Source organism: Scleropages formosus, chromosome 3 (assembly GCF_900964775.1).
Source record: "Scleropages formosus chromosome 3, fSclFor1.1, whole genome shotgun sequence".
Taxonomy (NCBI): domain Eukaryota; kingdom Metazoa; phylum Chordata; class Actinopteri; order Osteoglossiformes; family Osteoglossidae; genus Scleropages; species Scleropages formosus.
The window spans coordinates 27570899-27595940 of record NC_041808.1 but is presented as its reverse complement, the minus strand read 5'-3'; the positions used below and the strand labels follow the sequence as shown (position 1 = coordinate 27595940).

Genomic DNA, 25042 nt, shown 5'->3' with positions numbered 1-25042 from the left:
CTGCTTAACATTTGACCCTGGGAGCAATGCTCCTAGTGACCCAGCAATGGAAAAATGGATCGTGCACAAAGCCTGGCGTCAATCGATGGTCCTTTTACTGTGAGCAGGTGGACAAGCACTTCATTTATGAGGGAAACAAACGTGAGGTCAACCTCTTTGAAAGAGGCCAGAGTTCAGCTGAGACTGAAGTAATGGTGTTGTTAACAAAAAATTCAAATCATCTCAATAAAATTAAAGTTAGGAGATTCCCTATTCTGCAGTAAAAAAAAAAAAAAAAAAGACTAAAAAAAAATCAACATGATGCTTGTGGAATATCTTATCTCAGCATAGAGCAGGAAGCAGAACAAACGCTCAAGAAAATTTATTTCAAGCTCCTTGACTTTGAGCTGTAGATCGAATTTTCCTTCCAGTAGGTCGACGGCCCGGAGGGAACCGCAAAGCAACGCTTGAGCTACGAGAAACTGAATGCTCTCGAGCAGCGATGTCACTGCCGACTTGAAGCCCAGGAACCAGCGAAAAGCCAAATTCCCACCCATAGCTTGTGAAAAACTTTTTGGAATAACAGGACAAAAACGCACCGTGCAGCGGCGCAATGTCCGCGAAACTCTTAACTGAAAAGGTATGTTGCCGTCGATGGAGTTTCCTCCATATAAGAAGTTCACAGGTTTGAATTCTTACGTGATCCATGTATTGCAGGTTTTCGTCTTTATTTCAGTTTCACTGTAGGCTCCTACCATTAGAAGTATTCAACTTGAGCCTCAAGGTACTCAATCAAATATCTTAACCATTCCATAAACCCGCCGGTTAGGACAATGGTTAAACAATAACAAACATTTATCGGTATTCTGTGGTATGATACAGTTAGAAATGTAAACCAATATACAAGAATGGCACTTAAAGTACTAGGCAGAATTCTTCATCATATGACGAATTAGCCTTGTCAGACGAGTCCCGTAAGAAGCCACGTTAAATCCGAAAAAAAAAAGAAAAGAAAATCCTGCAAAAAAGAGGAAACTCCTCCGACATTCTACGCATCACCCTTCTGAATTTACTAGGACCTTCACAGTACAATAAACACAGGTTTACAGTTGCGTATATCCAAACGGTCTATTTCAAATACATACACTTGTGGTCCTTAAGAGACTTGAGATAAGAGAAACACTTCCCACATTTATCACAACCGAAGGGTTTCTCCCCTGTGTGAACTCGCTGATGTTTTTTGAGGCAGCTCGCTTGGCTGAAACTCTTTGTGCACACCAGACACTTGAAGTCCTTTATTCCGGAGTGAAAGATCTGATGTGTTTTCAGGTAACCTTTCTGACTGAAACTCTTCCCGCATGTGGTACAGCTGTACGGCTTGTCCCCCGTATGAATGCGCTGGTGTATTTTGACGTGAGTCGCTCGACTGAAGCTCTTCCCGCAAATGTCACAGCTATACGGTTTCTCTCCGGTGTGAAGCTGCTTGTGTGTTTTCAGACTGTTTGCGTGAATGAAGCACTCGCCGCACTCATCGCACCGAAACGGCTTCTCTCCCGTGTGGACTCTTATGTGAGCTTTAAGGTTGCTTTTCTGGGAGAAGCGCTTGCCGCAGTGCGGGCAGCTGAATGGTTTCTGTCCAGTGTGTGTGTTCTGGTGTGTCTCGAGGTAAGTCTTTTTGGTGAAACTGGTGCCACACTGCAAGCAGGTGAATGGTTTCTCCCCGCTGTGAGTGATCTGGTGTGATTTTAGACTATACATGTAAGAGAAACTCTTCCCACAGATATCACAGCTGTACGGTTTCTCCCCAGTGTGCACAACTTGGTGTTTCTTCAGAAGGCTCGGCTTGCTAAAGCTCTTGTCGCACAGCGTACAGCCAAACGGTTTCTCCCCAGGGAGGAGCCTGTGGGGTATACTAATGTGGGATTTCTTTGTGTCGAACCGATCATAAGCCGATCCATCAAGCGTTACTTTTCCGCTGTGAAAATTCCGTTCGTGTCTTTTCAGGTTACTTAGGTTAGAGAAACTTTCCCCACACTTATCACAGCTATACGGTTTCTCCCCTGAGTGTATCTGCTGGTGCGTCTCATAGGCACTGAAACAATCAAAACTTTTCCCGCAATGCGAGCAGATGAACTGTTCGATCGACTGTTCGGCAAACACGTGACTCTGTGTACTGTAAGTATTCCTACTCAGGGTAGGTCCATCCTTCTCCCGACCACCCAGGTCGTACTCAGAAGAAGGGAGGATGTCCCATTTTTCGGGGTTTTTAGCTGCCGCGGTCTCTGCGTCAATATCGTCTTCGTAGAGTTGGTCAAAGATGGGTCTGTGTCCCGCATCAGCAAATTCCACATTTCCTGTGGGAAATACAGGAAAAAAAAAAAAAAAAAAAAAAAAAAAGAGTGAATCTGACAGGGTGCTGACACAAAATTACTGCCAGTCTTCTGCGTTAAACCAACGTCCTGTAATTAAAATCACTGTCCTAATGCCCTTCACTCACACAAGACTTCAATAGAGATGCTACAGAAAAGAAGATTTTTTAGATGTAACCACCTTAAGAGATGCTGATATGATTTCCTGTTCAAAGCTTAATTTAAAGACTATAAGTACTTTAAAACATCTTTTTCTCAAAGACTTATGTCAGGTCATCTGGGGGCTACGACTTAGCCACTCATTTCACAGTTCTTCGGGGGACCACCAGTTCCTGTCCAGATATACGGCAGATTAATGCAATTTTCCTTGTCAAATTTGAAAGTGCCCAATATTAGTAATTACTCAGACTGACAATTAACCCATCCCATTAAACCTAGTAAAATACTTCGGAAACTACAGCATGTGACTCCGTTTTTCCATGTGTTGCAAACACATCCATGTAACGATTGTATTTCTTGAGCGATTCCATGTTTGCCACTTACTCTTCTCTCTGTCGTGAAGCTGACTGCTCCACAAATCCTCTTCCAGATTCTCTTCCTTTATCATCATTATTTCAGGCCTGTCATCTTCCACATCTGCAGACTGCAAAATTAAAATTGGCAAACGGTTTCTAGCTTGCCCGATGTTGAAATGAGTGTCACACAAAGTTACAGAAACACGTGGCATCAACTTCGGCGACACCGAATGAGTGATGACCCTCATAAGCATGAAAGCCAGAACGCTCCGGGGTCTGACCTCATCACTGACAGCATCACATTGCAATGGACCACCTTCCAGTTTCACAGCTATGGTCTCTCCGTCGATCCAGACCCTGTTTCTCCACCCTTTTAGAGGCACCCCTTCTCGCCCTGGAGAATGTGCCCCTCCTGGAAAAGAGGCCAGAAAATCAGAAAACCCCACAACTCCTGTCAACATTAGCAGCCACACATGAATTATCTCAGACAGTAAAAACATATGACAACCAAACCACATTGTACAGCAGCTAAATATACAGCAAATGCCATTTTAAAGGCTTCTTTGTCAAAACGGAGTTTACCCAGTCATGTGTTATGCATACATCAAAACAAACACATGACTGCAAGGCAAATTAGAAGAGAAGCACTGAATTGTAAGAAAAAGTCTGATTCGGTACTACCGCAACGGTCTAACTGCACCGTCACTGTAGAATAGCAGTGTAACAAAAATCACGAATAAAATTAAAAGTTGATATATCAACTTATGGTTCATTACTATTGAATGTCATCCACAACGGGCTCAGCCAACGAAATACACGAAACCAGCGTGCAAAGTCACTTACCGCTCTCATAGTCCTCCAGACTATATCCGACCTGAACTCCGACAGAGCGACTGGCGACAGCACTCTCTCCATGTCTTCCTGCCGTCCTCAGCTCGCTCTCCATCAACTCTATTTTCCTCTTAAGGCCTTCGTTCTCTTTTTTATTCCGGGACATTTCCAAACGCAAGACGGCGAAGCCATCATCTGCAAGTTTGCTAATTTCCGCCACTGCTGCTTTGGCCAGCGTTGCCATGATGGAGGCCAGCTGTGTCTGAAATTATTACAATTTTAGATGCGCAAGGTTTTTTTTCTTTACATTTTTTAAGAGACATTTCTGGGCCACTTTACTGTCGACTGCACCAATTGTAAATTGCATGCAAGCTGTACACCTCCTAAAAGTAGAGGACAAAAACACTCCAGACATTTTATAATGGAGCTGTCTCGAAGAATAAATTGATTAACAGAGGGCAGCAGGTGGCTAGTAGCTCCAAGGACCCGGGTTCAAACCCCACGTGCTGCTGTAGTGCCCTTGAGGAAGGTTTGCCCTGAACTGATAGTCAAAATGTCCCAGTTGAATAAGGCACATAAAGGAAGAAATGCTTTTTGTAATCAACAAATGAGTAAATAAAGAAAAATGTGGTACAAATTATTTATTTCAGTTTGCAAGTAATGGAATTAAAGGGACTATGGAATATGAGCATATTTATAAGCATGTTAATCAGGGTGGAAGAAACAAGAAACAGGACATTGTTTAAGTAAAAAGCAATGTGGCTTATATGTATGTACGTATGTATATATGTACGTACATGCGTATGTGTTCGTAGCCTGACAAGAAGAGTTTCATCATTGGGGGAAAAGACACAAAGCGAGGCGCTTTCACGAGACAGAAAATGAGTCTCCGTGTCATGATCTCGTGCGATTAATTATTGCGGGACTAATATGATCACGTCTCCAGCCGTTTCCCTTTAACTGCCTTTTAAATCACTGCCTCGATAGATACGGCGCCTTTTGTTAAGACCTCGTCCTTTCATTCGCGCTCAGAGCTGCCGGCAACTCGGACGTCACATCATTATTATTATTCGCAAAAGGAGAAGTCCCTCAAACTATGCATTGTTTTTGCCGATGAAACTCTTTCTCTACATCGCGCTTCATCTGTCTTATCTGCCCCCCGCAAACAAAGACACAAATTAGACTTCTGATGGACATTAATCCCCACCCCAATCAATCCAATGCATTATTGGCATAACTTTAACAGCCGTTTTACTGAACATTTCAGAGGGCTGCGGCGTAAATGAGACGGATCGCACACGAAAATCCGCGATCAGAACTTGAGAAACGCGGCTCAACGCCCGGGATTAACTGAGAAGCGCACCGCGGCTGGAACAAAGAGCGCAGCGCAGCGCACGGGTCGGGACTGGAGCGCGATTCATAAACGTGCGAAAATGCATCCGTGGAGAGCGCGCTCGCGCCGCACACACTGACACTCTGCATCCTGCACACACTTTTTTTTTTTTTTTTTTTTTTTCCCCTTCTACGGATCAGAATGGATCACCAGCCCACCCAAAAGGTGTCTGGCTCCACACGCTCAGACACTGACTGTCAAACTCGACACACCGCGCACACGCGCGCGTTCCGTTCGCACAGCGCAGCATCTGCTCTTTCGCGCACATCGACGCCCCTTGTTGTGCGCAGTCAGATGCGCCTGGCTTTGTGTGCACCGGCGTTATGGGGGGAAAAAGGTGTTTGCAGCCCAGGTCAAACTGCCACCTTGGGGGGTTTACACTCACTCACTGTAACCGAGTCACGGTAGCGCGGACTGCCGGACTCACCGTCCTCTGCTCGATCGGAAACGGCGCCTTCTTCTTCTCGAGCTCTTCATCATCATCATGATCCTCCTGCTCACCAGGAGACATTTCCAATCGCAGCACCGCAGAGCCAAGTTTACTCAATTCTGCTACGGCTGATCGCACTAACACATCCATGATGGAGGCTAATTGTGCCTGAAAGGTAACTAAACTCGACATCTTGCCCCCCGTTTCAAAATATCTATGCAAAAATATACATATGAAAGGCAGCTTCAACAAAACTTAAATCATCGCGTTTGCCAAATATGCGCCTGTGGGTGTTTGCTATTTTGTGGGAAAACATAAAGCCGTAATGGGACTTGCGCCGTGGGAAGTGAGCCGCAATAGGGATTAGGTAAAGTTCTACTTCCGGTGTACAGAGGGGCTCGCGTTTCAAAATAAAAACCTCTTTTCCCTCGTTTGGAACCTCCAGGTTATTTGCGCTTCTCCGGTGTTCTTAACGCGGTGATTGATGTTGGCGAAACGGCATATTTGTTTATTACATGTAAGTTATTCATAAGGTACCTTTAAATAATAATAATTAATAAAACCAACTAGTCGTTGATGTGAAACAGTGTTTTATTCATTTCGTCTGTCATGACAGAAGAATTAGAATGGATCTGGAGTACAAAATCAGTAAGATACGTGTTGATCTTGTTATTATTTCTGTTATTTGATACGTTATTACTCATAAGTTATGTGTAGTATTGTAGCCTTAATTTGAATAGTCTATCTGTGTTATTTATTTAGGTAGTTTTAATTCCTTACTAGTTATATATTTTGTTGTGGTGCAACTGTGCACATTGTTGTTCTGTGCCATGTGTGAATATCCCTGCAGGGATTAATAAAGTATCAATATTCGATCCCATTCTGTAAGCATGTCTCAGTGCTGCTTATTATTATGGTACTCCCTCAATCAATATGTTTTTTAACATTATTACTCAATTTAAGACTGTAGGGACCTACACATACACGCAAAACGTACTGGACTCCACTTTTTATCTATAAATCAAGGATATTTACCGACTCTTAAGTGGTAAATAAAAAAAAAAAAAAAAAAAAAAAAAAGATACAATTATGAAAACAACGACTGCGGTCGAAGGAATATTAAGACATCTCCAACCTTAAAAACAGAATCGGAACATCGGTAATGCTATTGATGGATTACTTGTGCGCTGTCTAGAATTGCAGTTTACAATCTGGCCACTGTCGACTGGCTGTTTTAAAATGTAAGAAATGTTATTTATATTTGTCAGATCTGAGTAGCCACTGTGGAAACCAGCAGCAGTGATCTCGTATCAAATGAAAGTCCAAAAAAGCGGGAAAAAAAATAATATTGATTTGTGGAGTCTGCATACAGTACTTTTATTCTAAAACCATGTATTAAACGTAGGTATTTTATGTTCTGGGCTAACAAAATAACGTCTGAAATTGCGCCTGTTTTTCGTGTAATACGGTAATGCAACGCGTCACTGTAGCGTTTCCAGCTGTGCGGAAAAATAATGTATCGAGCCTCGTCAGGTGTTGTAGTGGCGAGCAAATTACTCTCCGTGTAATTTTTGTGATTGAGTGAGTGAGAGCTGATTTGAACGTTTGCTGCGAGACAGATTCTGAACGACAGGGCGACATGAATTTTTCTGTTGTGGCGCTCCGCTGCTTTTTTTTCGGCGCAGCTGCTCGCCTTGGCTTGAACTGAAGTTGGATTTATCATTCCTGGCCGTACGGCAGTGCAGGAGATGACGAAGCTGGTGGTGAAGGACGGGATCGGCCGCACGCGCCTCCACGCGTCCCGCAGCCTGCGGAGGAACGAGCAGCGCGAGCGGAGGCTGCGATGGACGGGGCGCGCGCTCGGTGGGAGCGGTGGCAGGTCGGAGACCCTTCAGAAGTGGTGCATAAGGTAAAAAAAGAAAAGAAAAGAACCCCATTACCGCTTTAAATCGTGTTGCTTCCCAGTTTTATGAGTTGGAATAGGCCGTGACAGCTCGTTATTATAACTGAGCGTGTTTTTATTCAAGAGACGTCATAATTTTTTTGCAACTGAGTGTGATATAGCGGAATTTGATCGATTGAAAAACGCGGCTTTTAAGGACATCCACAACACGTGGATTGTTTTGCCTCGTGTCACATTGTGATGCAGAGGGGGAATCTGTGCCCCGTGAGCCCGAGGTCGAGTGGAGCTTCGAGCCCTGGAGGGGATCAGGTGTTCGAATCCAGTCCTGTGTTCTCATGCCAGAATCATGATACCATATTTCGGTCTCGATTTGATTTAGTACGGAATCATTTTGTTGGGCTTTTAAAGCCAAAAGGCCAAATTATTTGTCGCTTCTCATGAATCTGGCTTGTATCATGTCTAGCTGGTGGTGTTAGTGTTGTAGTTTTCATGTCTGAAACAACTGCCTTATGACAAATTCCTTTTTTCCTGAAAGGTGTACACCTTTTTTGTTAATAAAACTAAACCTGCTCTATGGGGGCGATAAGCAAGTTAAACTTCTGGAGGTATATCTGAAATCAAAGCAGTAGTGACAGCTGTAGTCGCAGTCACAGCACACAATGACTCTTTTTTCTTTATACAGATTAACACATTACTCTTTTTTTTTTCTGTAGCTCACCATTAATTGCTGGAGTTTGTTGATGTTTATTTCAGCCGAAAGAAACTGAGGAGAACATACCTGACTTAGGTGTACTCAAGGAAGAGGGCCCTGAAGAGAAGTTGGACTACCTGCAGGGACGACTGAAGACCTCGGATGAGGAGGTGTTTGGCGTCCATCCTGAAGCTGATGAGAGTCTGGAGTTGGGAGCGCAGATTTATGGGGAGATCCACGGACAGCAGTATCAGATGAGGAACGGGCAAGCTGGAGAACGTACTGCGGGAAGGCTCCTAGACACGGGGAGCAGAACACGGCACAGTGGGCACCGCAGGCCTCGAATACGTCACGTGTGAGAGAGAGTTCGTGACGGAGCCCACTTGCACGGACCCGGAGCCTGGCGGCGGCTCAAATGCCAGAGGATCGTCTTCGCAAGGTGCGTCTATGCAGACACAACACGTGCGATACCCTGACACAGAGGAAAACCATGGTATTGCATCACCTTCTGAACAGTACATTTTTTTTCTGCTTCAGTGAAACTTGAGTGAAACTTAGAGATATTCATGTCAATGCTAAAGTTTGGTTCACACTTTCACAGAGGTGAAGACTATTTTTTCATCTGATGAAGAGCTCTACAGTATCGCAGGGCCTCACAGTTGCCCGTTTTGTGTGGAACCAACAGCTGCGATGCTTGAACATTTGCGAAGGAGACATTTGAACTTTGCTATTCACCTACTGGAAAATGAGACTGGTATTTAAATACTTCTGCTGCTGGGTATAAGAAATTTCTTAGATTTTCTTTATTGTTACAAAAGCCAGGGTGATTCCAAATGATTATTTTTGAGGGACTTATGGTATGGCTTTGATATCCAGCTACCCTGTGTTGCTTGAAGAAACATCTTTACTCTTACATCACATTCCCGTAAGACCTAAGAGGAAAAAAATGAAAATATACTCATCCCTCATTAAATGGGGTTCCTTATAACAATAAATTGCTACGGCCACCTCCAAAAATGTGTTTTTTTCATACTAGAGACTTATGATTCAGTACAGTAATTTGCCCCTTATTTGGTCATTTTCTTTCTGTAATTGACATAAAAATGTCAGTGTTATTCCAGCCAGTATTATTTTTTTTTTTTAAAAAAATGAGCAGTTTAGTCCCAGTGCAACACAGGGGCTGTGCAGCTTTCAGGCTACCCTACACACTGGTCCAAAACAGTCCAATCAGGGCAGCGATCACAGAAAGTATAAACAATTAATAAAGAAAAGCCGGTTATTAATTTTAGGTGACATTTTTAGTCCTGCAACTGATTATTTTCTTTTCCCACATAAGTATTGATGGTAATTTTACCCCCTCATGAAAGGAAATCGAGCTAACAGGGTGATTTCATGAAGGATAGTAACAACGTTATGTCAGAAATGGGTCTAAAAGCAAAAGCACTAAATCTGTCAATGACACAAACTCCTTTTTTTAAAGGTTTATACATGGTAGCATTGTTTGTGCCATTTTTCTCAAACAGAGAAATTCACCATTCCGTGCTTCTGTGAAAAAGTAGAACTGGAGCCACTGGCACTGTCACAGGTGCAATGTGTCCATAGAAGGAACCATCGTTTCACAGATCACCTGCTAAAATATGCTTACGACATGAGCTCGCATAGATTTTTGCTGATCTGCGTTAAACTTTGATATTATTTAAATCCTCAGTGGACTCAGTAGTATTTTTTCTTTCATAGGGTACACCATCCAGAATCCTAAAGTTTGCACAGGTACTTTTTTGTTCTGAGGGTTTATTGCCACATCAGTCATTGCTGAACATATTTGTGGTAGAGGCATTTTCATCACATTTCATTGTGCCTATTCAATACCCACAAGAGCTCACAGAATCTATTATATTTACAGAATGGAATCATACAAAACGAAAGAGACATCACAGTGGAGCAGGAAGAGCTCAGTCCTGTAGAGGGTTTTTGGGGCAGGGATGCTCCAGCGCTGGATACCGACATGGGGACTCTGCAGTCTACCTGGCCACAGCACGGCACATTCAGTTCTGGAGAAGATAATGGTCTGTCTTCATCAGTCCTCGTATTAACCTCCTGAACATCTATTTGAAATCGTTGGTAGAGGTGCGCCTGGTTCACAGCACTTATGGTCACTAAGTGTGGGATACATGATCTACTACCTTTTTGTTCCCTAACACCCTATATTATGGATAAGGACACCTTGAGAGAGGTGTTTAACATTTTGAAAACTTGTTTTAAATTAAATATCCAAGGTTTTGTTTTCTATTTTTATGAAAGCAAAAGGTTTCTTCTTAAATTGCCTGTTGCTTTGTGAAATAGCTCTAGGCTAATGCAGGTGGGGGAATTAAAGTTTTCCAAGGTTTGGTCTGGAAAATTCATCTAATTAGTATTTGATAAAAACTGTTGGGTTTTGGTATTTTCATTGAGAAAATTTGTTGTAACGTCATTTGGATTAGAAATCCATTAAATGTAGATGCTTAAGTAAAAGTATTTCATTCAAACAACTGATGTAAATGTAGCAGTTGGTAATTTAAGCACACTAAAACAGTAATGTCCTCTGTGCCCACAGACCTTCTTAAAGAGTAACCCATATGACTCCTGTGTATGCTGGGCATAACTACAACCATCCATACTGAGTAAAAAAATAAAAATCCAAAAAATCCATTTATCTTGGAAATATTTATACAAATAATAGACTCTTCCTGATCTTGCACATATAATACATTATGGAAAAGATTTTAAAATATTATCACTGGGACTTGTACAGGAGAGCACGGAACAATCCAAAAACAAGTTCATCCACATTTAAAAATTATCCAGTAAACCGAGTTCACCTTTAAAAAAAAAAAAAATTACATTTATAAAAATGACCTTGCACTTCTGGTGAACTACCTGATAAGAAGGACAAGGCTTTGCTTTGTTGCAGTCTTAAATATGTTGTGTATCTGAAGAGCTGCAACATATTAACCTGTAAAGAGCAGGAAATGACTCCAGTTAATAGTCAATCACGATTAGCATGCTGATCACAGGTCTCTGCTATAGAAACCGGGCTTAACATTTTTAAATAACAAGTAATTTTTTTGTTGAGGCCATGGTGGTGCGGTGCGGTGGGTTGGCCTGGGTGCTGCTCTGCGGTGGGTCTGGGGTTTGGGTCCTGCTTGGGGTGCCTTCCGATGGCCTGGCGTCCTGTCCTGGGTGCGTCCCCTCTCCCTCCAGCCTTATGCCCTGTGTTGCCGGCTTAGGCTCCGGTTCCCCGCAGGTCAGAAAGTGTGTGTGTGTAATTTTTGTCAAAAAACAGTGCATTTTGCTGTGCAATCACAGTGTTGATGACAGGGAGTGTAGCAATGCTAAATTTACAGGTGCTTGTATTAGAGAAACAGCTGGTAGCATAGTAGTTAGCGTTATTGCCTTTGACTCCAAAGGTTACAGGTTTAATCTTCACCTATGACTGTAGTACCCTTGAGCAAGGTAATTACCCAGCTATTTAAATGAGTAAGTAAATACCTTTACATTATAAGTGAATAAAATGTATATTTCATTTGGCATTTTCTTATACCCTGCAGCAGACTGGCATTCCGCCTGGGGTGCACCCTATTAAAGCTGGAGTCCCAAGTTTCAAGGACAGGCCATGACCCCAAGTCGCACAACCGGCTAAAGAAAATGAGTGAGAGAGTGATTTTCTTATACCATCTTCATGGCAACACTGACCAAGTTCATGTACTGTACTGGCTTTATAGTCATGAAGGCATACAAACACATTCTTCCTAATACCCATTGTGTTTGAGGAGGATCTTCCATCTCCATTTTCACACTCTAACCAATAGGGGTCGATAGAGCAACTTCTCTACCTGAAATCATGACAATAACTAAATGAATCAACATGAAGCAACATAAAACGAACAAAATATTAACAAACTGCATTTAGAAGAAGCACCAGCAATAGAGCAGTTCTTCACAATACTTCACAACTGTATTGTAACAATCCCAGCTTGTTTTCCTATTCCCTAATTTATCAGACCAGAGTTCTTAAGAAAATAGATACATCTGTTGTAGTCTACAAATTTTATAAAAAGAATATTTACATGGCTTGACATAGTACGAATATGTTGAACATGCCAGTAAGTTTAAGTTGCATTTTGGTTCAACTACAGTCTGTTTCATGACTCCATACCTTAGACGTTGTTGGAGTCATCCTGGTTGTACCTGATGCAGAAAACACAATAATCTGCACAATAATCAAGCAGCTGAGGAGCCACAGTAAAGGGACAAAAACTGATTTTTTGCTGACGTCTTTACAGCCATGTTCATGAAGGTGTCGCTTCCCACGACATGAGAAACTTTTCCCAGACCGCCCCAGCAGGAGGGCAGTAGGCAGACCTTCATACAATCTGGCCCTTGGGGTGGATGAGGATGGCATTGGGGTTAGCTTTTGGCTGAAGGATTCCATTGCTGTATTGGAAATTGTTGGTAAGAGCCTTTGACATCTGGAAGCTGTTAATCTTACTGTCCTGGTCACAAGCCTCTCCCTGTATCTCTGTTCGGCTCCTTCTCCCTCTCCCGTCCTCAAATCGATCCTGCTCTTCTTCTTCGTCCGTGAGCACAGGGTAGCCAGTGTCAAGAGACAAATGCTGCTGTGTCCTGTCATTGGTAGGAATAATGGCCTTGCCATTGACGGGCCTCAGAACGTCAGCAGTGCGCTCGTAGGGGGGTAGTGAGGGGTGTAATGGGGGGTGAAAAATGGGTTGGAGATGAGAGTCCTGAGAAAAGGAGGGGACACAAGGTTAATAAATAGTGACTAACCTCACTGTTTATTGTGGTTGCTGTTGAAGTTTGTGCTGTTGGACCGACTCGTGAGGGCAAGCACTCATAAGCTTTAAGTTTTCCAAGAACTGATCGGTATCTAGCATAATATATGCCCGTCTGGAAATACTATCATCCTGGAGTAACTGGAAATTACTCCATACCGAAATACCGTAATTGAAAATTGTTAATGTTTTGAATTGGCAAGAGATTCTTTGTTTCCTCATGCTATTATTCAAGAAACTTGACAGAGTTTTATCAGCTCCAAGTTTATCTTGCTGGCTTACACTTTCACACCCACACATTTATCTGTCACAGTGGGATTCAGTGAAATAAATAATTTTATCCACAGGAACCACATTAAACAGGCTTTATGTTACCATATGCATACACACAAAGCCATACTAACCAGAGACACACTGTCCATCCTGCCCATGCCATCCTCTCTGTCTCCATCCCGCTCCAGCTCTCTCCCTCTTATTCGCTCGCTACGGCGCGAAGTGTTGTACAGAACTGGACGACCCAAAGTGTCCAGACCCCCCCGGCCACCAGACAGAGTGGAGCGGCTGTCCCTACAGCGACCTTGTTCCTGAAGGAAAAGACAGTTAAGAACACGGATCAGTAAAGAGAAGTCTGAATGGGAGACCATGTCTGAACCTTGGACCTCTGAATTGATTTGATAGATTCTAAACTCTACGAAGGACAAAGCCTTAGATTTTGAAGCCCAAAGCAGAAAAACAACAAAAAATAGAATCAGAAGGATTGACACAAACAGAAATGTACTCTCACTAGAAAGTGTTATTTGCACTGCATAGAGCACTTAAAAATCAGATTTCATACATATTTCCAACTCTTTAGAGAAAAGACGTTGGAAAAGCAGATGTAATAAAAAACAAGGCAATTTATTTGTGCATCTTTGCTGACTGTGTATGTAAGAAACTATGTCTACAATAAAGTGTGTTATTCCCGCTGACAATAAACACGCAGGAGGGACTAACCCCGAGGGAAGACAGGCTGTTCCGGAGGGTTCCCTCCACTCGAAGAGGGGTGCTTTCCTCTGCCTAAGAGAGATAACAGTGTTAAACACACACTGCCTGCACATGCATATCAACAACAAATTGTAGATGTATTGACTGTGTATGTGTGTATGCGTGTGTGTGTTTCGCTGTTGAAGTCCTGTCCCGATGCATAGACACATGTAACAGGTGTGCATTGTTGCTGATCTCCTGCAGTGCTATGGACCTGTATATGGTGATCGGTGCTGACGGAGTTCATTCTTCTGAAAGAGGCCTGTCTGGACAGAGTGCTGATCTGCTCCCTGCCGGAGAAACACACACAGCCATGAGTGCTGCCACCACCACCCTGCATTACTCCCTAAGTCGTTGTAGCCGTTTGTCAAGTCAAGCTTACTTCTTCTCGATCAGCTCCATCTCGAGCTTCTTGTTCTTACGCTTGTGATAATGATTCACCAGGACAACTGATATGACCAAGAGGAGCAGCAGCAGCCCTACGATCACACCCACGATGATCATCAGCAGACTGTCAAAAGATGTTTTCTTTGTTTCTGTTGGAAAGGTATCGTGTACAGTTACACTCATTATAGTCATGGCAGCAGCAGGCATCTAAATAAAGCCACACATACACACATACTTGCCAACATATCACTATCATATCATTAACACACCACTTAGGAGTTAAAATTACTCCTAAAAAATGGGTAAAAATGTATTACAAAAAGTAACTTGATTTTATAAAAAGGCACTGAATTCATGGTAACCTGATACGTTGTTTTTTAGGACTGGATATCCTTGTGAGGACTTTTTTCTTAAGGTTAACAAAATGTATACACACACACACAAAACTTTTAAAGAGAGGTGGGATATTGTTAAACACGGGGTCTTTCACATGAAAAAGTGAAATATATAGTGATTTAAATATACATAAATTTTTGAAGTACAGTATATGAATATGTTGAAAGTTTACACTCATATCAAATCTGTATGTTATACGTTTTTTTGTACCTTTGTGAAAATTAAGATAACACACGTGAGCAGCCATATTCCAGGAACCTCATCAAACATGACTGTGTTTTACCTAGAACTCGAGTCAACAAGATTATTTTCATCTTTTTACAGCTAGACTCCCAGCATGTTTCAGGTCAATTATATCTACCATAGGGGCCAACTCATTTACCTGATGCTTTTCTCCAAAGCAACTTACAATGTTAAGGTTACAATTATTTACCCAGCTGGGTAATTTTTACTGGAGCAATTCAGGGTAAGTACCTTGCTCAAAGGTATTACAGCTAGAGGTAGGGATCAAACCTGCGACCTTTGGGCCCCAAAGCAGTCACTCTAACCACTATGCTACCTGTTCAACTGTCTGATTTGGCTCAGAATGAATGCTTGGACCTAAAGCAAGAAAAACATGTCATTTATGTTAACGTATAATAGGAGAAGGATTGCATTACTCGTACCTGCCACACTGATTTCAATTTCTGCTTTCACTGGTCCCAGGTAATTCTTTGCCATACATTGATAAAGGCCTGAGTCGGAGAAGCTCAGAGGCCTATTAAACACCAGCGTTTCATTCTGCACAAACACGCCCTCTGGAAGTGGTCCATCATTTCTGCACAGAGAAAACAGAAAAACAAGTTTAAAGAAAAATACTCTGAGCTACGTGCCAAACATAGTACGAAATACATTACGCTAAATGATTATTAAACCTAGGCTCCTGCTACAAAGTTATAGATAAATACTCATAAAGAGCAATAAAAAAGGCAAATATAAAAAAATAAAGTGACTATAACCAAAATTTTAAAAAGCTATGACTGAACTGAAGAGGAGAAAATGAGACTTCAATTTATTTCCAAAAGTTCCTGTGCCTGTATGTCAGTAGAGTGTTTTTATGAGGGACTGTGTGTGGAAACGCTATATCGGCACCGTGGCCTTGTGGTTTGGTTTCTTCCTGTAGCCAAACGCGTGCCCTTTATTTTCCGGAAACTTTTTGCCCCCCCCAACCCCCCATCCCCCGTGTGAAACTTTGCTCCGTCTGGTTTCACAAGCTGCAACATGAAACTGCAGTTACTTCACCTGCTTTCCATTGGTGAGCTCAAATAAGAACGGCTCCTAGCCTCAGGTTTCCAGCTCTAAGGACGTGGTTTATGTCTGTGGCCCTCTCTCGTGCACTCAGACACACACATGCAGACTTAGAACTACACAAGAGTGACTCCTCTACAATTATTTGGGGGGTTAGTCACATAATCCATACTGTTACTACCCTTCTGAAGAGATTTGGAAATTAAAGAGAAAGACAGTTACAATTACTATTCCCCCCCCCCCCCCCCTGCATTGCACCCTTTCCTTCTCCTTTTTATTGTTCATTAGTTTTATCCATCCATGTTCAGCAATGAACAACGAGTCTGATGTTTTCGTTCTGACGCTGTTAAATTTTGAAGTAAAACCAGCAGCCTAAGAGGCACACAATCTTTTATAAATTGTAATGGATCATGTTGCACACAGTGTGGTAAAGCAAACAGCGTCCCCTTGACTTTGGGTCCGATTTCAGTTTCCATGGAAATTTAGAAAAAAAAAAAAAATCTTTTTCATGTTTGAAATTACAGTGCTATAATTAATAGGCAGAGGAGTACCTGGTCCAGGTGAAGGTCTCAGCTTTTGGATTCCCTCCACCGTTACACTGAAGGGAGGCTTGCTCCAAACCCACATGCCAGTTTCCATCATACCCACTAATAGTAGGATCTGGGGGGTCTGAACACACAAGAAATATATCAAAAGCAAACAAAAACAAAAATGAGAATAAACTAAGACAGACTTAGGGTATAGATAGAACACCCACTGGGTAAAGACAACACCCAGCGAAATCTGAAGTATTTGAAAAGCAAGGCTGATGTCCTCAGTAAGTATGACACTGTTTGCTTGGAAAAGTGTTACATAAAATGTATTTTTAAAAGAATTATTACACACACACATTTCAGAACCGCTTGTCCCATACGGGGTCACGGGGAACCGGAGCCTACCCGGCAACACAGGGCGCAAGGCTGGAGGGGGAGGGGACACACCCAGGACTTACAGTATAAATATTAACATAAGCTGTGTTTGTGTTGTGATGTTTGTTGCTCTATGGTCATCTTGTGGTTTTTATGAGTCTGAACACGAGATTAGCAAGGCATTGCAGTTCCTTTCAGATATACGAGTACACTTATCCGGCTATAATTTGTTTCGGATTCGTTCCGGAACAGAATGTCGAAAAATCAGATAACGAAATTCCTCAAAAATTCATATTGTTCTAAGCCCAAGTTCACTCCTAATAAGGAAAAAGTTGTGTCACACATTAGAAATAATGAATAACAATTAACAATAAAGTTACATATAAAATAAATCAAAATTTCATACATTTACAGTGACTGTGTGGAATGCCTTGAGGAAGACAAAAGCTATATATCTCATTTAAATTAACAACTACTAAATTAAAGCACAGTAGTGCAAAACAAAGGATAAAAACTCAAATGCACACTGTGACATTATGACTTCAAACACAAAACGAAGCCATACGTTGCAGGACTGAGAGTATGGGTATGTGGTTCCTATCTCTCACAGCTTCTCTCACAGCAACCTGGCATAATTTTTCAAATGCGATCTCAAGTTATTGCACCAGACTGCATGTCATAGACTGGATACAGTGAAATTAATAAGTGGTTTTAATTATCCAAGACCGAATAAGTGAAAAACTGGGTATCGCGAGACCAAAAAATGGGAGATGAGTGTTTCATATTTTGTGGGATCCCACATCACTCTGAATGCACACCACAACAACGGAGGGACAAGAAATTCCTGAAAAGTCAATATTGTGATGCTAGAAATGCTCCAGTGTTTTGTAATCTCCGCCCACAGTATAACCACAGCACAACTCCCAATAAGTTCTAGTGGAGACAGGACACTCACAGTGCACAACTAGGCGGTTGCTGAGCCTGCGTGGGTGATCCTGGGTCGGATGCCACACCAAGCAGTCCAGCTTCTTGCCGTTCATGCTGCGCAGGGGGTGCAGAGAAAAGTGGCTGGACACCGCCCCCGCCTCTGAGCTGCGGTTCTGCGCCTGCCCGGGAAGGTCTGTGTCCCAGGAGAGGCGGGGTGAAGGGCGGGCCACGGAGCGGCAGGTGGCCGCCACATGGAACTGCTGTCTCTCCACCAGCACTACTGGCTCCAGGGAGGAAATAGGCGTCGCTACGCATGACAAGAGGGGTGGAGTCAGGCTGGGTCTGAGAACTGAATTTACTGTTCTTACAAGTAGGTACAGGTACAAGTAGTAATAGCAGAAAACAGGACAGGAGGAGGATGAAGGGACTTACTCCACACCGTAAGCGACAGCTCTGCCTCAAAGTTGCCAAAAGGAAATGTGGACACGTGACAGATGTATTTCCCCTCATCTGACAGCTCGGTGGTGCGAATCACCAGCGCAGAATTCAGAGTGGGGTCACTCTTCTCAAAGTACACACGCCCGGAGAAACGGCCAAACTCTGTGCATGTAGGAAAGGGAAAGAAGGGGAGACTTCCATCTAGCCAAATTCTAAAATGTTTTCATGTTAACATCATATTTATGTGTATCATCAAGTCACGATTTTACTTCAGCACCCTTAAATATAAACGAGTCTGAACGATCTACAGCATCAGCACAAAATTCACAAATAAATGCAGGTGATTCTATTGTTTAGATTGTAGGGGAATATGGAGATCATGTGGTCATTTGCAGTTTCAGAGTGTGACTGTTTGGAAATCTTCATTCACAATAATAGCCGCCTGAGATGAAGCCATTCATTTTGTCCACTCTAGAGGACATGTGTTTTTAAGTGAACCTTCCAAACTGTACATGCTACAGTGCTGAATCCTAAAGCACCTTATAGAAGTCATTCGCTGCTTTTAAATGACACCACAATATTCGGGAGTGGGGCTCCCTAGAAATCAGAAATTTTCCAAATTCCAAAATAAGAAATCATCCAAGAAACTTTTCCAAAAACCTTGGATATTTGCTCCATCTCAGGAGAATAATGAAACATACAACATATAGAAGCATTAAGAGCGACCCTAACACTAGCAATTTAACACTGGCACTGGCACTTTCAGCAGCACTACAGACAGAGCTTTACTGTGCAAACTGACCAACAACCAGGATCAAAACCAGGAAGAAATATCTAATCCAGAGATTCCAACTTTATTCATCTACATGTTATGTCACCGTACTTCATACCGTAAACGTGAACAACAGTTAAAATCCACTGAACCCCAAAATGTAGTGTGAACATTTTAAAAACCTTTTTCAAATTGTTAGCCTCATATTAAACTCAAAGGCAAAAGTTTTTACATGTCCGGCAGGTAAACACAATATTCACGACATGCACTTGCAGTAAGAGGCCATATGGTGATATGCTCTGTGTAAGGTGTGTGTGAAGCTGCAGCGTGGTGGGTTGGGAAGGTGTGAGAGAGGCCCACCTGTGTGTCCTTCCGTATGGTGACCGGTGATGATCTGCTCTTTGCTGCCATCCAGCCCCTCTTTGTACCAAGTCACCTGAACTACGTGGTGTCCCTCCATGCGGAACTGGCACGGAAGCCGGGTGGGGCCTTCCGCTAGGGAGCGCAGTGTCTCACCATCTGAGGGCTCCACAAACTCTTGCCCAGCCCACATGGCAGGCACTAAGAGAAAGAGAGAGTTTTAGCATCACATGGAAAATCAATGTAAAGAACTCGAAAAATATCATACAAACTGAAACAACTATTCAGCAGCACCCACACCAGTAAATTTAGGAATATTCTGCTGCTCTTAGACTGACCCTGGGCAAAAAAAATCCATCTCCGTGCACATCTGACACCAAACGTAGGCTTCGAAACTTTTCAGTCTTAATGGAGTAATTCGTTTTAACAATTTGTTTCTTAGCTAACATTTTTATTGAAAGTGACCTATTCATACAGATACTCAGTATTTACAGTATTTTTACAAATAAATACCTTCCTTAAACGACTTTCTAATCCATGTATTTATTACAAGATACAGCAAAACTGACTTAAATTTCTCCATATGCAGTCATGGCATGAAACATCCTTGAGTGCACAATTACGGTTCTCAATCATTTTATGGACAAAAAGAAAACTCTGAAATTATGAGTTTACCTAAACAAGGTGTACTCTATAACAGTTAGAATTTCTTCCCAGAGAAGCACTCAGTGTTTATTTGTTTTTCCTAACCTCACATATTTTTACAGTCTTCCTTACATGTTTGTGTGTGCTAATAATCATTTGCGGGAAAGAAGTGGCCACTGTGGGCAGCAAAAGAGCAATCTGACAACACATACAGTATAAACCTAACACACAATTACACACGCAGCACAGAACCCAGACATGTGCCAAGGTTTACACAGTGAGAACAGCAGGAAATTTACAAGTCCTGTGTTACACAGTGTGTGACACTTTTCCTGAATTATGATCACCTCCATATCCTAGAAGGGTGGAAGTGACATAATTCAAAGAATAGTGTGAGAAACTGGATACCTCTGAGTTTTGTTACACCTCACACTGGGTCTTTACAGCAATATCATGTCTCTGCCCACCGATGACACTTATTTCTTTGCATCAGAGACACTACCCTCTATATCGGTAACACCTACCATTAGTCTATATAAAAGACAATCTTTATGTCAGTGACAACTTTTTATACTAGTCACACCCATATCTGACTTCATCTGCTTTCACGCAGTTACAGACTCACCCTCTTCTCCTCCAGCCAGAGTCATTCTACAGTTACCAGTTGAAGTATTTCCACTTCAGAAGACAGACCCCAAAGCCTAGTCATAGGGGCAATACATATGCTCTTATTATAGTTATAATCCTGGACCAAAGAAGCTGTGCCAATTCTTTTTTGTAAATAAATAAGTTGGGCTTCCTATTAAAATATCCGAACAGCTGACTCACTGCCCAACTTTTTGTCTTCAAAGCTACGGAATTTGGTCCAAACACTTGTCACTACTAGTCAGCACATTTCTAACAACAAAGGATTCAAGAAAATCTTGTCAATCAAAATTTGCAAAAACAAGACCCATTCAGAAACAATGAGCAGAAACCACACCTTGAAACAATTCAAAACAACTCTGTACATCAGTTCACCACAGGATGATGATCCACTTATGTTGTCACAGGTGTTACTGTTCCATACGGCAACCTGAGTTACTAAATCTCCTTCCCTTCATTATGACCTGACCCAGTTGTTTCCCTAACTACAAATTTGCCTATACAGTTATTTTGCATATTAATATCTGTGCATTGTATGTGGCCCAAATAAGGACATTATTCATTATCCACTTTATTATTTTCTCTTTATTGAATATGTAAATATTGCTGGTCATCACTACTGCTGTTTTTGCTTGTACAGTTCTTGCAAAATATCACAAACTTACATCTACATAGTATGGCCCTATGACACATTTCCACCTAGAGTCTAAAGGCTTACTGTGCCTTAGGCTCTTGCTCATATATCAGGAAACCTGAGTTAAAGCAATAATGTAGTAGACAATATGGTGGAAATGAACCTGTAGGTTGATGGTTCCACATGGGGCTTTGTTGCTGTGCCCCTGAGAAAAGTGCAAAAAATGGTAAACCAAAATACTGAGCTGCAAAAACTGATAAAATTCTAGGCTTAGAAACAACACCCTCAGTATTCACCTAAATGGGAAAGTGGAATAACAGAAGTTTCTCTCACACACACACACATTTTCAGAACCGCTTGTCCCATACAGGGTCACGGGGAACCGGAGCCTAACCCGGCAACTCAGGGCATAAGGCTGGAGGGGGAGGGGACACACCCAGGATGGGACGCCAGTCCGTCGCAAGGCACCCCAAGCGGGACTCGAACCCCAGACCCACCGGAGAGCAGGACTGTGGTCCAACCCACTGCGCCACCGCACCCCCTAACAAAAGTTTCTTTAGACTTATTAGCACGGGACAGCTAGGAGTGTAGTAGATACAGTCACTGCCTTCGGACCCAAGTGTCACAGGTCTGAATCCTACTTCCGGCTGCACCAGTAAAATTGGCTCCAGTGAGGGAAAAAAAAAAAAAAAAAAGCAGTATAAATGGGTAAATAAAGTTACTTTGGCAAAATTTGTCAGCTAAATTAATAAATATAACCAGTAAAGCACATCTGGGTGATGTATGTTCCTGTGAAGTAAGCACAACCCAGACCAAACCCTGTATACGCACAACAAGCCATATGACAGAGATGTGAACTCTACCATTTTGAAAATCTGCATTTAAACTATAAAGTGCATATTTTTTCCAAGACATATCCTCCTGTCTCCCGGTGTCTCCCAGCATCTCTATGTCAGTCTCTTACCTCTTTAATTATTTTAATTAGTTTGACTATCTGTCCCCGTTCTGACTTGGATATGAAGAGGAGTGCCATTTTCTCTGTGGACTCGCAAACACACAACCAAGTTGCTGCCTGCTGCCTGTTTAAAAACAGTCATTACACTGCGCTCCCGAGAGGCACAGCCAGAGAGAGGCATTGTTAAAGGCAGTTTAATACACAGGGATCACCCAGTGATCCCCTAAATCACCACACAGAGAAGCCAGGCAGACACTGGGAAGGTGCTGCGGGGTGGGGGGCATGGTGAGAGACAAAGATCTAGTATGTAGGATTGTTTTTGTTAAATAACTCGCGTACCTGAAGCAGGAATGCGAATAAAATGCTTTTGAATACAGATTATACAGATTACTGTTTAGCGAAGCATCCGTGAGACAGGCCCAAGAGATGGGACGAGACAGGCGGCGCGTCTGTGAGACAGGCCCGAAGGAGATGTTGACGCTGTGGCAGCACATGTGAGAGTGACAGAGTGAGAGAGACTGTGTGGGTGTGCACCACGGTACGAGAGTCACAGCAAGTGTTGAGTGTTGAGTATTAGGCAACTAAGAGAGCAACCAGTTTTTCCAGAAACGTGAAACGATGTTTTCCAAAGCAGGGAAACAAGTATTGGAGGACAGCCAAACATGGGTGTTTTAGTTTTGGTCTTCGTAATACTTGTATTTTTTTCAGTTTTACTTGTAATAATAATAATAATAATAATAATAGTAATAATAATAATTCATATAAAGTGTCTTTCTCCACCGACCATTACAGTTTATCATTTTCCTACTGCCTGTGCTCTGTAAATGCCAACCTTTGCTTTAATTAAAATCAGATTTTTCCATTTACACAGTATACTTACCATATCAACGTCAATAAGCAAATTAACAATAATGGGAATTATAAATAACTGCTGTAACAAATTAAAAGAAAATGACAAAATATTAATAATAGCAATAACAATGCCAAGATACTACAACTACGAATAATAATAATAATAATAATAATTTTAAAAGAGTCATTTTAAATTATATATAGTAATCGTATTGTTGCGGGCTCTCACCCAGTGCCCAAACGACCCCCCAGCACAGCAATAGGGTTTCGGGCCGTGACGTCATCATTCTCAGGTCCGGTTCCCTCGCGGTCCAGAACAGAAGTCGTCCCTCCACACAGTAAAACCAGTGGATCGGGGCAGATTCGCGCTAGACTGGGAAGTCCTCGGTGTCACACAGTCACCGCTGCAGCCACACACACTGTAGAGCCGCTCCAGTCGAGGGTTTGGTGCGGGTCACTTGGGGCGCGCGCACTGCCGCGCTGGGAGCGCTCCTCCGGTGCGCCGCATTCTAAGTCTATACCAGCTCAGAACACACTCCTCTCAGCACATATGCAAACGTTTCAAATGACACTTTCTTCCTTTTTAATAACTTTAAAGCAGCTGTACATTAAAACGGATAAAATATCCAAGGCGTACGGCAGACAGACACTCCGCTTGGGGAAGGAGGGTTACCTGACGACTTCTGCCAGAAGAAGTTCTGGTTGCCTAGTTTCCTTTCCAAGACTTAAGCCAAGGCAAATGTGCACTTTCCAAGGGAAATGTCCTATTTCCAGGAGAAATAATTTATTTAAAAAAAAAAAAAACGTTCAAAAAGAGAAATGGTCACGAAGAAGCATTAAAAAAATAGTCGTGCAGCCCTCTCCTCAGGACTCCTGCTCCACTGCCATTTGATTTTACTGCGCGCCCGGGTCCTTTTGTCCAGGTTGCACGTCTCGTCGTTTGCGATTCTCGACAGCGCACGTGGCGTGGAAAAATTCGACGAACGAAGAGCACAGTATTCCAGTTCCCGAATTTTTCTCCCGTCCCAAAACGAACAAAACTTGAAGAAGAGGCCACGCTCGCTCTTTCTTTCGCATGGACGGCGGTCGCGAGCGGGCGCGATACACCTGTCGCTCGCGCTCGCAGATACACAGGACCTTCGCCCCGGGAAGCGCGCGCTCGGAGGGTGGGGGTGGGGGAGAGAGGGGGGAGACACGCAGGTAAAAGGGGCGTGTGCTCGCGCAGGGGAAGTCGGTGTTTGCTTGTGCGGTAGCTGTAGCACGGTGGTGAATATCATACAATCACTGTTATGGGGCAGAGACACCGAAACTGAAGGCAACATGTTTTTCTTGTTTACTTAGCCTTTGTCTAAAGCGACCTGCAGTGCTCTAATAGGCTTATATACTGGGGCACTGTGGGTTCGGATGGGGCGAAGAAGGACCCACAGGCAGCGTTCGTCAGTTTTATCAGAACACTAGCACACAGGGAAATTATACTCTACGTCCGAGGACCCCGTTTCTGCAAGGACCTGCGCCTCAAGCCAGCCTTCCCAGCCTGCTTAGCGCCCTGAGGCTTTCTCTCCACACACTCCCAAACACAGCCACCCAATGTACATGAGTGCAACAGTGAAGACTTAGACTCACCCGTCCGTAATTCCGTTTCCCCCTCATCTGCTGTCCGGTGTCTTGTTCTTTTGTCCATTTTATCCTTTTCTTTTCATTAGCCAGCTTCACATATGGCTTTTTCTTTGAAGCTCTGCCTCTAAGGCCAATTCTGAACCCATAAAATGAATTTTAGGGATGCCGTTACCTTACAACCCAAAGGAATACAATTTACTTCCTTTGTTGAACAGAATAGTGAGTTTCAGCTGTGCTAACACAATTACAAAGGTTT

General features: G+C 42.7%; 2 protein-coding genes and 1 long non-coding RNA gene across 6 annotated transcripts; 1 reads left to right on the top strand and 2 right to left on the bottom strand.

Annotated features, from left to right (window-relative positions):
- Nucleotides 1-341: 341 nt before the first annotated feature.
- LOC108925978 (zinc finger protein 883-like) lies at nucleotides 342-6039 on the bottom strand. The gene is made up of 5 exons (XM_018738383.1): nucleotides 5515-6039; nucleotides 3707-3956; nucleotides 3145-3275; nucleotides 2892-2991; nucleotides 342-2333 (listed from the first exon to the last, which is right to left on the bottom strand). Exons 1-5 carry the CDS (start codon nucleotides 5707-5709, stop codon nucleotides 1108-1110), a joined length of 1902 nt encoding a protein of 633 aa, XP_018593899.1. The 5' UTR covers nucleotides 5710-6039; the 3' UTR covers nucleotides 342-1107.
- A 1309-nt stretch (nucleotides 6040-7348) lies between these two features.
- LOC108925988 (uncharacterized) lies at nucleotides 7349-11250 on the top strand. Of its 3 annotated transcripts, none has more exons than XR_001965448.2 (4): nucleotides 7349-7426; nucleotides 8174-8550; nucleotides 8713-9881; nucleotides 10015-11250. It is a non-coding gene; the product is annotated as an uncharacterized LOC108925988 (long non-coding RNA). The 3 variants fall into 3 exon arrangements; XR_003797540.1 differs by having other exon boundaries at nucleotides 8174-8865; nucleotides 9849-9881; XR_001965447.2 differs by having other exon boundaries at nucleotides 8174-9881.
- A 427-nt stretch (nucleotides 11251-11677) lies between these two features.
- On the bottom strand, nucleotides 11678-24319 carry nectin4a (nectin cell adhesion molecule 4a). Of its 2 annotated transcripts, none has more exons than XM_029250690.1 (11): nucleotides 23399-24319; nucleotides 19439-19639; nucleotides 18301-18468; nucleotides 17897-18175; nucleotides 16585-16702; nucleotides 15412-15563; nucleotides 14346-14499; nucleotides 14178-14253; nucleotides 13934-13996; nucleotides 13345-13524; nucleotides 11678-12892 (listed from the first exon to the last, which is right to left on the bottom strand). In XM_029250690.1, exons 1-11 carry the CDS (start codon nucleotides 23454-23456, stop codon nucleotides 12515-12517), a joined length of 1827 nt encoding a protein of 608 aa, XP_029106523.1. In that variant the 5' UTR covers nucleotides 23457-24319; the 3' UTR covers nucleotides 11678-12514. The 2 variants fall into 2 exon arrangements, with proteins under 2 accessions (XP_029106523.1, XP_029106524.1); XM_029250691.1 differs by having other exon boundaries at nucleotides 23843-24319.
- Nucleotides 24320-25042: the final 723 nt, after the last annotated feature.

Coding starts and splice junctions, on each gene's coding strand:
- LOC108925978 (XM_018738383.1), bottom strand. CDS start 5,709: ATGTCGAGTTTAGTTACCTTTCAGGCACAATTAGCCTCCATCATGGAT. Junction 3,957..5,514: donor TTCCGATCGAGCAGAGGACG/GTGAGTCCGGCA, acceptor TAATAATTTCAG/ACACAGCTGGCCTCCATCAT. Junction 3,276..3,706: donor TCTGGAGGACTATGAGAGCG/GTAAGTGACTTT, acceptor CCTCTTTTCCAG/GAGGGGCACATTCTCCAGGG.
- nectin4a (XM_029250690.1), bottom strand. CDS start 23,456: ATGATGACGTCACGGCCCGAAACCCTATTGCTGTGCTGGGGGGTCGTT. Junction 16,703..17,896: donor CAACCGCCTAGTTGTGCACT/GTGAGTGTCCTG, acceptor TTGTGTGTTCAG/ACCCCCCAGATCCTACTATT. Junction 15,564..16,584: donor GAGACCTTCACCTGGACCAG/GTACTCCTCTGC, acceptor TTCTCTGTGCAG/AAATGATGGACCACTTCCAG.